This window comes from Mesocricetus auratus, unplaced genomic scaffold (assembly GCF_017639785.1).
Source record: "Mesocricetus auratus isolate SY011 unplaced genomic scaffold, BCM_Maur_2.0 Super-Scaffold_100011, whole genome shotgun sequence".
Classification (NCBI taxonomy): Eukaryota; Metazoa; Chordata; class Mammalia; order Rodentia; family Cricetidae; genus Mesocricetus; species Mesocricetus auratus.
The window spans coordinates 42,729,812-42,744,560 of record NW_024429195.1 but is presented as its reverse complement, the minus strand read 5'-3'; the positions used below and the strand labels follow the sequence as shown (position 1 = coordinate 42,744,560).

Sequence of the window (14,749 nt, the reverse complement as noted above, 5' to 3'; positions counted from 1 at the left end):
GTGGGAAAAATAATAGAGTTGGTATGGTTAACTTGGGGATAAAAGAAATGGATAACCTGGTCAAAAATGTTAAATCTAAAAATGAAAAAATAATCAAGTCACAAAACATACAGGAAATCTGGGACCAGATCTATGACTAATAAGTATAGAGGAAAGAGAAGAAATTCAAGTCAAAAGCTCAGAAAATATTTTCAACAAAGTTATAAGAGATAATTTCAATACTCTAAAGGAAGAGATGTCTATCATGGAACAAGAATCATGCAGAAATTCTCTAGGACACAAAATAATGAAAACACTAAATGTCCAGAAAAAAAGGAAAGAAACCAAGTAACATATAAAGGGAGGCCCATTACATTAACACCTGACATCTCAGTGCAGATTCTGAAACCCATAGCGGCCTAGAATGATGTTCTACAAAATCTAAGAGACCATATATGCCAACCCAGATTACAATACTCAGCAAAACTATCAATCACAATTACCAGAGAAAGAAAAACATTCCACAGTAAATCTAAATTTGCATAATTTCTAGTTACAAATTCAGCTATTCAGAAGGTACTAAAGGGAAAACTTAAGTTTGAAGAGGTTAACTACACCCAAAAGGACAAAGGAAGAAAATAATCCAAGCTTAGATTTGTTACTTACTAGCTCTTACAACTTAAATTAACCCATATTTCTTATGTAAGTTCTACCACGTGGCTCATGGCTTGTTACCTCATTTGCTACATTTCAAGCTTCCTCTGTGTCTGCCTGGAGATTCCTCAGACTCTACTTCCCTCTTCCTAGTGTCCTCCTAGTCTGACTCTCCTGCTCAATCTTGTTCTGCCCAGCTGTAGGCCAGCCAGCTCCTTATTAACCAATGAGAGTAATATATATTTATAATGTACAAAGATTGTTTCACAGTGATTTACAATATATATATATATATTTTTAAAGATTCATTTATTTTATGTATCCAGTGTTCTGCCTGCTTTTATGTCTGCCTGCCATAAGGGGGCACCAGATCTCATTACAAATGGTTGTGAGCCACCATGTGGTTGCTGGGAACTGAACTCAGGACCTCTGAAAGAACAGTCAGTGCTCTTAACCTCTAAGCCATCTCTCTAGTTCCAATTTACCTTATACTTTACATGAAAATAAAACTAATAAATATAAATAACACAATCAATAAATAATGTAGTAAATTAAAATCAGGTACAAATCCAGTATGTATAAATGTGGAGAGGCTACCTTAAATGCCCTTCCCTGATAATGTGACTGATAACTACCTTGTACGCCATCCTAGAGCCTTCATCCAGTGGCTTAAGGAAGCAGAAGCAGACATCCACAGCTAAACACTGAACTGAACTCCTGGAACCCAGTTGCAGAGAGGGAGGAGTGATGAGCAAAGGGGATAAGACTTGGTGGGTGAAACCCACAGAAACAGCTGATCTGAACAAGGGGGGTTCATAGACCCAGACTGATGACTGAGAGACCATCATGGGACAGATCTGGACCCCTGAATGTGGGTGTCAGTGAGGAATCCTCAGCATTCTTTGGGGACTCAGGCAATAGATCAGCATTTAGCCCTGTCTCATCCAGATGGACTTTGGGGCCCATTCCATGTGGGCTTTCTCCACCTGGACACATGGCAGAGGGCCTAGACCCTGCCCAGAATCATATGACAGACTTTTGAGATGCCCCATGAAGGGCCTCATCCATCCTTCTTATAGAGTGCAGTGGGGATTAGGGCAGGGGTTGAGGGAGGATTGAAGGGGGGCGGGAGAGGAAGGGAGGGAGAGAGAACTGAGGTTGACATGTGAAGCAAACTTGTTTCTAATTTAAATTAAATAAAAAAAGAAGAAAAAGGATAGAATATCTCAATTGACAAAGCAGGCAGTGGACCTAAGTATACTCAGAGAGACACCTTGCTTGGGGACTCGAAGTGTCTGTCATTCAGAAAATAAAAATCAAAATCACAGGGAGGGCACAGTGCTCATGTCTATAATCTTAGCTTTGAGGAGGTGGATGCTCAAGGATCATATGATCAAAGCCAGTCTGAAGTTACAGTTTGACTTTGAAATACAGTTTGACTTCATCTCAGTGACAATAATGACAACATTAAACAAACAAACAACGATAAATACATGGTTAATGGGAAGGTAAGATGGTTCCGTCATTACAGAGAACAACATGACTGTTCCTGAAAACATTATAAACTGAGCTACAAAAACAAAACAAAACAAAACAGAAAACAAAAACAAAAAAGAAAAACAAACAAAACCAGAACCCAAAACCCAAATCCAAATCCAAAAAACAAAACAAAATAAAAAACCATATGGCTCAGAAATCCCACCTTGGATATACTTGCAAAAGAACAGAAACAATGACCTTTAATAAACATTTTTATACCCATGTGTTTTCATCATTATTTACACTAAGAAGACCTATAAATATTCTAAATGTCTATCTGAACATTAGTGAATAAAGAAGTCATAGTATAATATCAAAATAAAAGAAATTATTTAAAAAGAAAATGCATGAAAAACATAAAATAGAATATTATTCATCCATAAATTATCAGGAAATATTTACATATACAACACATAAATGAACTTGGAAGACACTTCTAAACCAAACAATCAGGTCATAGAGTGACAAATAATGTAGGAGTCATTGTAATTCATCTCAGAACAGAGGGTAGAAGGGTAGAAGGGTAGAAGGGTAGTTGTCAGATGTGAGGAATTAGAGATGTTGGAAGTTTCTGGTGAATGATTGCATCATTTTAGTTATCAAGTTGAATAAGTCCTAAAGATCTACAGCATTATCCTCATAGTTGACAGTAGTATGTGGTTCACTTAACATTTTGTAATGGTAGATTTCATGTTAAACCTTCTTTCTAAATTATAAAGCAAAGATAAATGGGAGAAGGCAGTGGTTTGGAGTTGTTGGATATCTTTATTAACTTGATTGTGATGATGGGTTCATGGATGTTTATATGCCTTAAAATGCAGTTTCTTGAATATTAACTGTATCTCGATAGAGCTACCATCAAATTAAGAGCAAGAACTATTTAAAAACGAGTTGGAGTCGGCAGAAAACTGTACCATTTATGTTCCAGAAGATAATCTTTTATGGAAAGAAGGAAGCAAAAATTCTCGCATATTAAAGAGAAGCATCCAGAATGCAAGAGTGACTGACGGTAGTGACTCATGAAACTCGTGGGTATTATTTACAGCTTCTGAGGTAAGCAGAAACTTCCTAGATTTTGCAAGTCTTCCTTATATTTTAAATGCATTTAACCTTTTCTCTTAACATGTTTTATTTCTTTTTAATTATCATATATTTTATAAAACAGTGGATTTTCACTATCACATTTTATGCATGTATATAATGTACTTTGATCATATTTACTCCTCCCATTACTGTCTGTTGTCTCCCCCACATGATGGTATCTTTCCCCCTTCCAACTGTTCCTACCTCTATTTTAATATCTTATGTCTAAAGCGCATATATTCTCTATGTGAGAGAAAGTGTATATTTGTCTGATTTTTGCTTATCTTCCTTAGTGTTATGATCCCCAGTAATATCCATTTTCCTGCAAATAGCTTAATGTTATTCTTCATGTCAGAGTGAAACCCCATTTGTATATATACCACATTTTCTTTATTTATTCATCTGTTGATGGATACCTCAGCTGTTTCTTATCTGCTGTGAGTAGTGTCACAATAAACATGTGTACAGGTATCTTTTTGCTGACCTAATCCTTTAGACAGAGATACACCTAAGAAGTGGTGTTTTAAAATTTCAACTACAAAATTTGTGTTCACAGAAGCAAGTTTTATATAAAATCAACATTAAAAGACTTCTGTATTGGTATGTATATTATTTTCCTTATAACTATAAAGTAAAAGGATGTACTGGATTTTAAAAGCCATTTCAGTTTTTCCTTTAGTGTTATTCAAATATTAGTGCTTTATACACACACATATATATATATATATATACAAATTATATACTGTATATATACTATGTATCCTATATACTTAATAAATTAAGAAATATAAAACAGCCGGGTGTTGGTGGCGCACACCTTTAATCCCAGCACTCGGGAGGCAGAGGCAGGCGGATCTCTGTGAGTTCGAGGCCAGCCTGGTCTACAGAGCGAGTTCCAGGACAGCCTCCAAAGCCACAGAGAAACCCTGTCTCGAAAAACCAAAAAAAAGAGAAAAGAAATATAAAACAATTACAGTTTTTGTAAAAGATTTATAATGGTTGTGGCATAATGTATTAATGATATGTGTTTAGGCAACAAATTTTATGGAGGAATAATTGAGGAATAATAATAATGGGGGCTTGGTAGGTGGACACGATGGGTAAGATGAATATGAAGAATTTCTGAAATAATTGCTTTTGAAAGACACAGAGTTTTAGGAAGACTTAATGGGAACAGGAGGCTCTGTAGAAATGAACTTAAATGAGGAGACAGGATGGAATACAGAGGATTCCTACAGTTAAGTTACTCCTCCATGGGAGGAATATCTGTGAAAGGGGCACCAAAGCAAATGTATCACTAAGCAGACAGAAGCTGGCACAAGTAGCAGAAAATGTAACCAAAAGCTAGTTAATTCCTCCAGGTTATAGATGCCTGTTGGAAGTCAAGTTCATAGACATCTGCCTTCATGACTTACATGATTCTCTGGCTATTGATGTGGACATGGAAGATTGCCCAGGGTTTAGGACAATCTAGATAATTTTCTTTTCCCAAGTCAAGGATCTCTTCCATTCTGCTCTTTCCTAGTAACCCTCGGTCTGAGAGAGTATCTGGGGTATGGAATCAGAAGTAAGATAAATATCTGTGTCTCTATTCCAGCACTTTCTATCAGGAGGACTTATTTATTTGAGGGTTCTTTAAGGATTCTGTTAGGCTGAAGTTTAAGTTGAACACCTGAATGCTGGGAGAAAGAACAGTGAAGGAGAAGAGCGTCTCAGTTCCCCTCAGGGTTGGGGAACCCACCTCCTCATCGTGTGCTTTAGAGCCCCTGTCACCTCCTTGTTACGGAGAGTGTAGATGATGGGGTTGAGCATGGGTGTGACAACTGTGTAGAAGAGACTAAGGATGCGGTCTGTGGTGACAGAAGAGCCTGCTCGGGGTCGGATGTACGTGATACTGGCCGTTCCAAAGAAGAGGGAGACCACAAGCAAATGGGAGGAGCAGGTAGAGAAGACCTTGCGGCGGCTCTGGGTGGAAGCCATTGCCAGGATGGCTCCCAGAATGCGGGCGTAAGAAGTGACTATCAGAGAGAAGGGGATCATGATGAAGACCACAGTGGCTGTTATCACAGAGATTTCGCTCCTGTGCTTCCCAGCACTTGCCAGTCTCAGTACGGGGAGGATGTCACATAGGAAGTGTGGGATGATGGGGCGTCTGGGGAAAGGCAGAGTGAAGATGAGGGAGGAATGAGTAGTGGCCGTGATGATGCCCATGATCCACGAGGTTCCAACCATGGCTGCACAGGCCTGCTGGTTCATTAGGGTGGAGTAGTACAGAGGCTGACAGATGGCTGCATAACGGTCATAGGCCATGGCTGTGAGCAGGCAGCACTCTGAGATGCCCAGGACAATGAAGAAATACATCTGGGTTGCACAGCTCCAGAAGGAAATGATCTGGGGGTGAGAGGAGGTCAGATCAGCCAGGATTCTGGGCACAATGTCTGTGGTGTAGAGAAGCTCCACTAAGGAGAGATGGCGCAGGAAGAAGTACATGGGGGAATGCAGCACAGGGCTGGCTTGTGTAAGAAAGATGATCAGTGAGTTTCCCAGCAAAGTTACTAGGTAGACCAGAAGCACCAACCAGAATAGTGGCCCTTGAAGGGTTCTGAGGTCAGAGAACCCCAGTAGGAGGAACTCAGCTGTTGAAGTTTGGTTTTCTTCAGCCATCACTCTAGGACATAAGCTTTGCATAGCTGAGAAAGAGAAATATTTTTGAAATATCCAACATTTCTGTAATGTTGTAGAACACTTTTCACACAGTTCCTTCTCAAATCAAGACAGCCGGGGTCTTCCATTTTCAGGTGGGCTATAAGTCTCAGAGATTAAACTCATCTGAGTTGATAATGAGGAAATAGCATGGCTGTGGTTTGATCCAGGCCTTTGACTCCAAAGCCTGTGTATCTTCCATGTTCACTTTCTCTGTCTCAGCTCCCACATGGAGAGACCCAACTTTGTGCTGTAAGAGAAGCAGTCAGTTGTTGTGCCCGTTGTACTCAACACACTGAAACTGAAACTCAAATGGCCACAATAGGAACTGCCCCAAGGGAGTGTCTATTGATCATCACATTGTACCTAGGTTTTGGGAAGTCCCACAGCAATGTGACTATTTGTTACATCACAGCATAGCCACATTATAATTAGGGATTCTGTCACCTTCCCAATTCCTTTCTTTTTACCTGCATCCTAGGGGCCTTCTATACACATTGACTGGCCTAGCACACTGTGTGAGTTAAAATCCCACTTATCCTTCAAGCTTCAGTTCAATCCCCATGGTAGCATGTGTATTCCTTATATTTAAAAATATTTATCCATGGAATTTCAGGATTGAAAATGACATTTAGGGTTAAGTATTTCTATGACCAACATCAACATTTTATGTAAAACATTTTGGAAAGTTGTTGTTCAGTGTGTTTGAACAGTAGTAAGTAGTGACAGGGGACTCACTTATGGGCTGAGGCAGTTCCTTCCAGCATTGGCCTTTTCTGGCTATAGGAAAATCTTAATTACAGTGTGTTTGGACACATTTTTAGTTGATAATTGACATTCTATATACTCTTTTACCATGTGGTCCTCAACTAGTTGCTATAGTGTATTCTGTCTAAGGCTTAATATTCATCACCGATAGAGCACAGTATATAACCTTCCTTTTCTCTGTTTTGAAGATGAGGGAATGGAATTACAGACAGCTTTTGTAACTTTAACTCCTCCCAAGACATCTACCTCATAAGATCTGGATGAAATCCATAGCCACTAAATTATCAAGTATCACAGAGGTTAATTTAACTATCACAGTACTTGAAACATGCAAAGTCTTTCCCAGACATATACAAGATGGTTTAATAAACTCCAATTATACAGATGGGAACACGTGAACAAAGATTAAATGACTAATTTAAAGGTAGGTAACTAGTTAAGAAAAGACAGAACATCATGTCTTCAGTTTCCAGAAGCCACAGGTCCTAGGATTTATAAATGTTTATTCTCTATTCACTAAAATCCTACATGAGCTTAGTCTAACCATTTGCTTACTTGCTTTCTCATGCACCGAACCTTCACTGTCCCTTGTCCTTTCACCATACAGTTTTCCTAAGCTTACATTTAGAGGTTGCCGCATGCTGGGAATTCTGTGGTATCTCAGTTGTCTGTATAGAAACGCAAGTTCTAATCTAATTGTCTGTCATTCTAGAAAAGGAACTAGAGCCCTAAGGTTTAAACTACCCACCTAAGATCAGATAGTGGGTATCAAAGATAGATTGTATATTTAAGCCAGTTACTTTAGAAAAATGAATTTGAATTGAGTAAGATGTTTGAACAGAAGTATCTAACCTCAGTGGTCATGGATCCTTCCAGTACCCACATCCACTTAGATAACATGTAATATATCCTCTGATTTAAAAAAACAACTTCTGGTGTATCTTTTCAATTAAAATTTTAAGAAATATTTGGAATAAAGAAATTTTGTAATTTTGATCACCTTTGCTGGATTCTTTCCCTGTAAATTTCTCTCAAGCCTGTGTTCCACTGAACACCTATGGTATATGTTTATAACTAAAGTATATAAACTGTTTTGCCTTTTTCCAATCATCTCAATATTTTCTGTAGGCACTTTACCAGAAAATTACATGATGATCCAAATGGTCCTTGAAAACAAAACAAAACAAACAAAACACAAACAATAACAATAAAAACACCAGTTCTTGTAGTAATCTATTGATTTTTTCCAATAATGCTTAATAGCCTCAATGTATACTTTTACCGTTTATATTTTGTGGATATTATATGTGATGCAAACAATATCTTTGTGGGTATCTCCATTTACTTTTGTTAACATATTTTTCTAGGGTAAATTTCCAGAAATAGAAGAATTGGTTGTGTAGACATTTTTTGTGTGTTCTGCTCTGTTATATGATTTTTAAATCTCCTGAAGATTTGCTGAAAGCAATCCCAATCTTCCTTCCCAAGGAAGCTGGGAAAACCTGTCTCTCCTCTCCTTCATTTCCATGTCAGATTTGCCACACTGTGATCATCTTTTCACAGTGACTAAATTTTGCCTCAGTATGTCATCTAAAGTTGGATACCATAGTTTCTGGTATGTAAGTGGTGGATACCAGATCCTTAGTGCCTCTTTCCCTACACATCAGCCTCCCCTTACTGTTTCTACTCTCACTGTATACTTCTTTCTTTAGCTTGTTTTATCAGTCATTTGTCTGACACATTTGGGGCTGTCTTCACAGAGACACTGGCAATGAAGCCGCTTTTCAAAATTTCCCCCAGAAGACCAGTTATGACAAAGAATTACTACTCTGTGGGCCGCAGACAGAGGTGAGGATTTAAAAAATATATATTTGTTTATTTTGACTTTGAAAAGAAGATCTCACAATTGTGAGAGCCCATGAACTCACAAGGCTCTTGTCTGAGGTTTAAACTTTTATTTTTAATTTTGGTAGACATACAAAGCTTACCATTTTAATGTTCATACTTCAGGACTGTTAAGCATATTGTTATTTATCTGCAACAAACTTCCATTTTTTCATCTTTCAAAACTAAAGCATTGAATGTACCCATTCATAAATTCTCTATTTAAATTTCCCACATCTGGTTCCCATGCACCTCCAAAAAATATCTCAGTGACACAACCAGTCAGATAAGTTGACCAGTTAGGGAAAATGATGTGTCTGGCTATCTGGATACCTGGTAGACCTGCTATCTCTGAATGTAAAGGCTGAGGATCTTAGAGGGTGAATATAACAAACATAGAATAGGAAAAAGCAAAAAACAACTCTTGAGGGATAGACTGGGTGTCTTGTATACAAAGAATACAGGGATTCTGGAGAATAGTTGGGAATGTGGGAAACAGGAGGGTGACGGTCTTGATGGATCAGTGAGGGCAGCGAGCACTGCAAGACATTTCTTCTTTGGTTTGTCAGGTTTTGATTTTTGCCCAAAATATCAGTAAGAGCTAGGAGCTATAACTGAAAAATGAGCTTGTGTGTATATATGTGCACGCATGCATTATGTGTGTGTATGTATGTGCACGCACGCATTATGTGTGTGTGTATGTATGTGCATGCACCCATTTTGTGTGTGTGTATGAGAGAGAGAGAAGAGACAGAGACAGACAGACAGAGTGAGAGAGACGGAGAGACAGACAGAGACAGACTGAGAGTGTGAGAGAGACAGAGAGACAGACAGAGACAGAGAGAGAGCGCATATTCATCATCAGGGCAGGTATAGGACAGTGAAGTAGAATGCAGGCAGTTCTATCTGTAAACCCTGAGATGGAGACCATTGAGAGGACCCTAAAAATGTTTGTCATAGAAATATGGAAGCTATGATTACCACCTTACAGGTCAAAGACATGGAAATTGTTAGACCCACATACAACCCATTGTTTCACCCTACACAGCACAGATAAAATCACAGCATATAATCACAACACATAAATCACAGCATATACCCACATCACATCTCATGGCATGTCTTCCCAACAACAGTGCATTTGCTTACCTTACACATCAAAGGTTTGCATTGTCTGGCTGTGTATGTATCATCTTTTCTCTGTTATGTGCAATTTTATATCACTATATATCCTGTTCCCTATATCCTTTCAAGATTTTCTCCTTACCAAGGTGTGACATTTGGATCGTACATCTGTAAAGAAAATAGTCAAGACTCAGAAACCCTCTCCAGGATTCTTTTCTACTGTCCCCAAGAACAGGTATTATTCTTCAAAACACAGGGGTCTATGATCCAAGTGTGTCCTCCTCTGCCCTTTCCCTTCTCTTTCTGTCTCTGGCAGAGTCTAGCTTTATCAGACAAAGCTCAAGTGCGTACCCAAGATATGTGAAAGTGGTCACCCAGTCAGGGCAAGAGATGCTGGGCACAGGAGAGGCTACTCCCTCTTTCTTCCTCTTTGAGTCAGTCTCTTTGGTGCCCACAACTATTTTGAATGACTTCTTCCCCAGGGGACGTTGGAGGCCCTGAGCTACGGTAGTGTCATTGGGTGAGATAATTGTGTCTGTGTCTCCAATGTTGGCTGTAGCCATCCTTTTTCTTAAATTAAAAACCAACGGTCCCCCTGATTTCATCTCTCCTGTTCCCACTCCTGTACGCCATGGCCTTCTCTTTGTTTTTCTTGGTCACAGATGTCATGAGGCTTGTGGGCCTCCCTGCCTCATATGTGGACCCTCCCCAGGGACATTTATCCCTGTGTATGAAATCTCACATCCTTGCTAAATTAGCAGATACTGTTAGTTAATCACCAAATCTTGACTTAGTCAGATTGCTCTTCCTGCTTGGTTCACTTTGCAAATGAAAGTGTTCTAGTGAGGTCATCACCTGTGTGGTTACTTTAGGGTTTACCCAGTAGAACCTCAAACAGAGTTCAGCATTTTTAATATTATTAGTCTGGGGAAGGAGTAGTAGACGATGGAAGCTGGCGAAGTCTAGAATAGAATAAATTGTGTTGTCTGCGGCTACCTGGACTTTCTCCTCAGTCTCTGATACCTTTGCTTTCCTCTCACTGTCTCCATTTGTCCTTACCACTCCACTCTTACTGAAATCACCAACTAGCTGCTCATTGCTTAATCTGGCTGTGAATCTTCTCTTTCTTTTAAAAAACTTAAAAATTTATTCTTTTCTTATGCAATACACAGCTTTTAAATACACATGACTTTTAAATACACATGACTTTTAAATGTTTTATTTTTTGTTTTTGAAATTATAATTTAGTCACATTTATCCTTTACCTTTCCTTCATTAAAACTCTCCTATGCACTCCTCCCCAATCTCCTTCAAATTGATGTCCTCTTTTTTCAGCTTTTATTACATGCATTTATAAATTTTCATTGCTGAAGTCTTAACTGAAATTGAAACTTATTTATTTTACTTATTTAGAAAGACCTTGAACATACTATGGCTACCTTAATACTTATAATGTTACTTTCACACATCTCCAAGAGAATGGTCATATTTGCTTCTTATTTGGGTGCTTAGCTGTTCCACTACAAGAGATAGAAAAAATGTTGTTTTGTTTATACTGATTGTTTTAGGGTTGGAAGAGGCTGGTGCACAGAGGAATGTTTTGGCACAAATCGCAGATCCCTCGTTTAATTCTATTTCAACTCATGCTAGATGCCTGCTCTTCTATCTTCTGGCGTTTAGAAAGCTAAACAGTAAGGCTTCCAAGCTCGCTCATAGCTCTGCTTCTACATGTGATATGGCTGCTGCCAGGCTGGAGCTCCTGCAGAGGGATGGAAAGCAGGAGCGAGACGGAAGTTTATCTTGTTTATGCTTGTCCCACCCATTAAGTCTAGCTCTGACTCTTAAGGTGATGGAGCTGCTCAACATGTGAGGTGAAAACATGAGATGTGCTACACACATCTTTCTAGGGATGTGTAAAGATGGAAGTAACATGGTTTTAGAGATGGTAATAGGTACAGTGTTTCATCTTCTTTTTAAAAAAGCATTTTTCTTTTATATTTTGCGATTATAGTAGAATTAGATCATTTTCCCTTTCTCTTGACTTCACCAGAAACTTCTCATGTTTGTTTTTCTTCTTTTCTTTCTTTTTTTGTTTTCGAGATAGGGTTTCTCTATATTGCTTTGGAGCCTGTCCTGGAACTTGCTCTGTAGACCAGGCTGGCTGCGAACTCGTAGAGATTTGCCTGCTTCTGTCTCCCCAGTGCTGGGATTAAAGGTGTGGGCAACCAATGCCCGGCCCCCAAAACTTCTCATATACCCCTGCTTAGTCTCTATTAAATTCATGCCCTCTTTTTATATAAACAAATATATTCTTAAATATAACCTGCTCAGTTTGTATAATATTACTTGTATGGATATTTTCAGGGCTGACCATTGGATAATAAATGGATATGCTCTTCCCTGGGGAAGACTTTTTCTTCTCTTCTCAGCATTCCTTATTTGTCTGTATTTTTTGCGTAGTGTTGAGCCCTCATTGTCTTTCCCCTATCTACTTTGACATGTCTATTGCCCTTGTCCAGCTCGTGTTTGGGCAGTCATTTGGTGAGACTCTGTGTGTAGATTCTGACATTACTAGGACTCACAGTTTTGCACCAAACTCCCTGATTCTCTGGCTATTAAAATCTCTCTACTCCTTCTTCATGTGCTTCTCTAGCCTTAATATTTGAGTGTTGTAAAGTCTCCATCTGTGCTGGGATTGACATCTGTGCACTTTGATTATTTGTGGTTTTCTGTATCAATCTCCATCTGTTGCAAAGTGAAGTTTTCCTGATGAGGTTTGAGGGCTACTCTGGTCTGTGGGTTTAAGAGCAAATGTGTAGATTGTTGTAGGGTTCACACTGGTTTAGTAAGTCAAGGTTATAGGTTCTCCTCCAAGGTCCATGGTTGTACTATCTCTGAGTAGTCAGTGAGGTTTCTAGAACTGGGGATGGTTTCCTCTTTTGGAACAACTTTGAGTCCAAAGAAAGAGATGTTGGCTACTATCAAGGTATGTGTGCCTCTACTGCACCCTTAGGCTTATAGTGCCATGATGGTAGTTATTGTAGTTCATAGGCACCATATCAGGGTTGTCTCTCTCCTCTAGAATCTTACATGGTGCCTTCTGGTACCCTGAAAGCTAGTCCACAGGAAGGAGGCATTAGGTCAGTTTTAGCTCAGAGATCCCTGGGGCCTCTCTCTGAAGTACATGGTATCTTAATATGGGCTTACTTTCACCTCTGGGAGGCAACCTAGGGCAACAGTGAGAGCTTGTAATTTTTTGTGGGGGTAATCTTTTGGACAAACATAACTAACAACTCAAAAGACAGTTCTTTAGGAGGTCTTTGGCTCTTAAGGGATTATTATCAGTCCATGTGAGAAAGGTTTGTTAATTACACAATTGTATTTATACACTGAATTATGGATGTTGGTTTTCTCAATAGATAATGATAGGATTATTTCTTTTTTGATTTAGTTTTTTAATGTAAATTAGAAACAAGCTTGCTTCACATGTGAATCCCAGCCCCCTCACTCCCCACCCTCCCCCACAGGAACCAAACACCCCAACCCCTCACCCCATACCCCCTCCACTTCAAAGTCTGTCATATCATCTCAGGCAGGGCCTAGGCACTCCCCACATGTGTCCAGGCTGAGAGAGCATCCCTCAATGTTGATTGGGTTCCCAAAGTCCATTTGTACATCAGTGCTAATTACTGATCTACTATTCAAGCCCCCATAGATTTCTGATGCCTCCTCAATGACACCCACATTCAGGGGATATGGATCAGTCCCATGCTGGCCTCTCAGTCACCAGTCTGGGGTCCATGAGCTCCCCCTTGTTCAGGTCAGCTGCTTCTGTAGGTTTTACCAGTCAGATACTGATTCCTTTGCTCATCACTCCTCCCTCTCTATAACTGGGTTTCAGGAGTTCAGTTCAGTGTTTAGCTATGGGTGTCTGCCTCTGCTTCCATCAGCCACTGGATGAAAGCTCTAGGATGGCATATAAGGTAGTCATCCATCTCAATATCAGGGGAGGGTATTTAAGGTAGCCTCTCCACTGTTACTTAGATTATCAGTTGCTGTCATCCTTGTATAACTCTGAAAATCTCCCTAGTGCCAGATCTCTTCTCAAACCTATAGTGACTCCCTCTATTATGGTATCACTGATCCTACTCTCCTCTATTATTCCAGTGACTCATTCTTCCTGCTCCCTCAAGTCCTCCTCTATCCTCCTCTTCTCCCCTTCTTTTTCTTCCAGTTTCCTCTCTCCTCCCCCCATTTTCCCAATCCTCTCAGGAGATCCTGTCCCATTCTCCTTCTGGTATCTATCCAGAAAATCATCCATTTCCTTTAAACTTTCTAATTTTGTGGAGTACAGGTTTTCAAAGTATGACCTGATATTTCTCTGCATTTCCCCAGTGTCTGTTGTTATGTCCCCCTTTATCATTTCTGATTTTGTTAATTTGCATGTTCTCTCTCTGCCTTTTGGTTAGTTTGGATAAAGGTTTGCATATCTTTTCGATTTTCTCAAAGAACAAACTCTTTGTTTCATTGATTCTTTGTATTGTTTTCTTTGTTTCTACTTTTTTGATTTCAGCTCTCAATTTGATTATTTCCTGGTGTCTGAGTTTGCTTCTTTTTGTTGTAGAACTTTCAGGTGTTCTGTAATCCTCTAGTGTGGCTACTCTCCAGTTTCTTCATGTGGGCACTTAGTGCTATGAACTTAACTCTTAGAACTGCTTTCAGAGTTATTATTTTATTTTCATTGAATTCCAGGAAGTTTTTGATATCTTTCTTTCTTTCTTCCTTTACCCAGGAGGGATACAATTGAACATTGTTAATTTCCATTAGTTTTTGTGGTTTCTGCAATTTGTATTGGTGTTGAATTCTAATTTTAAGACATTGTGGTTCAATATGATACAGGGAATTGTTCCAATTTTTTTCTAGAAGTAGGTATATTCTTTTGTGTTTGGATGAAATGTTCTATAGATGTCTATTAAACTCAATTGTGTCATTACTTTTGTTAGTTCCTTTGTTT

General features: G+C 39.1%; 1 protein-coding gene across 1 annotated transcript; it reads right to left on the bottom strand.

Annotated features, from left to right (window-relative positions):
- Window positions 1-4,977: 4,977 nt before the first annotated feature.
- Window positions 4,978-5,919, bottom strand: LOC101826553 (olfactory receptor 10P1). Its single transcript, XM_005079808.1, has one exon. The coding sequence runs from the start codon at window positions 5,917-5,919 to the stop codon at window positions 4,978-4,980; it is 942 nt and encodes a 313-aa protein (XP_005079865.1).
- Window positions 5,920-14,749: the final 8,830 nt, after the last annotated feature.

Excerpts from the sequence above, each read along its gene's own strand:
- LOC101826553 (XM_005079808.1), bottom strand. The coding sequence starts at position 5,919 with ATGGCTGAAGAAAACCAAACTTCAACAGCTGAGTTCCTCCTACTGGGG.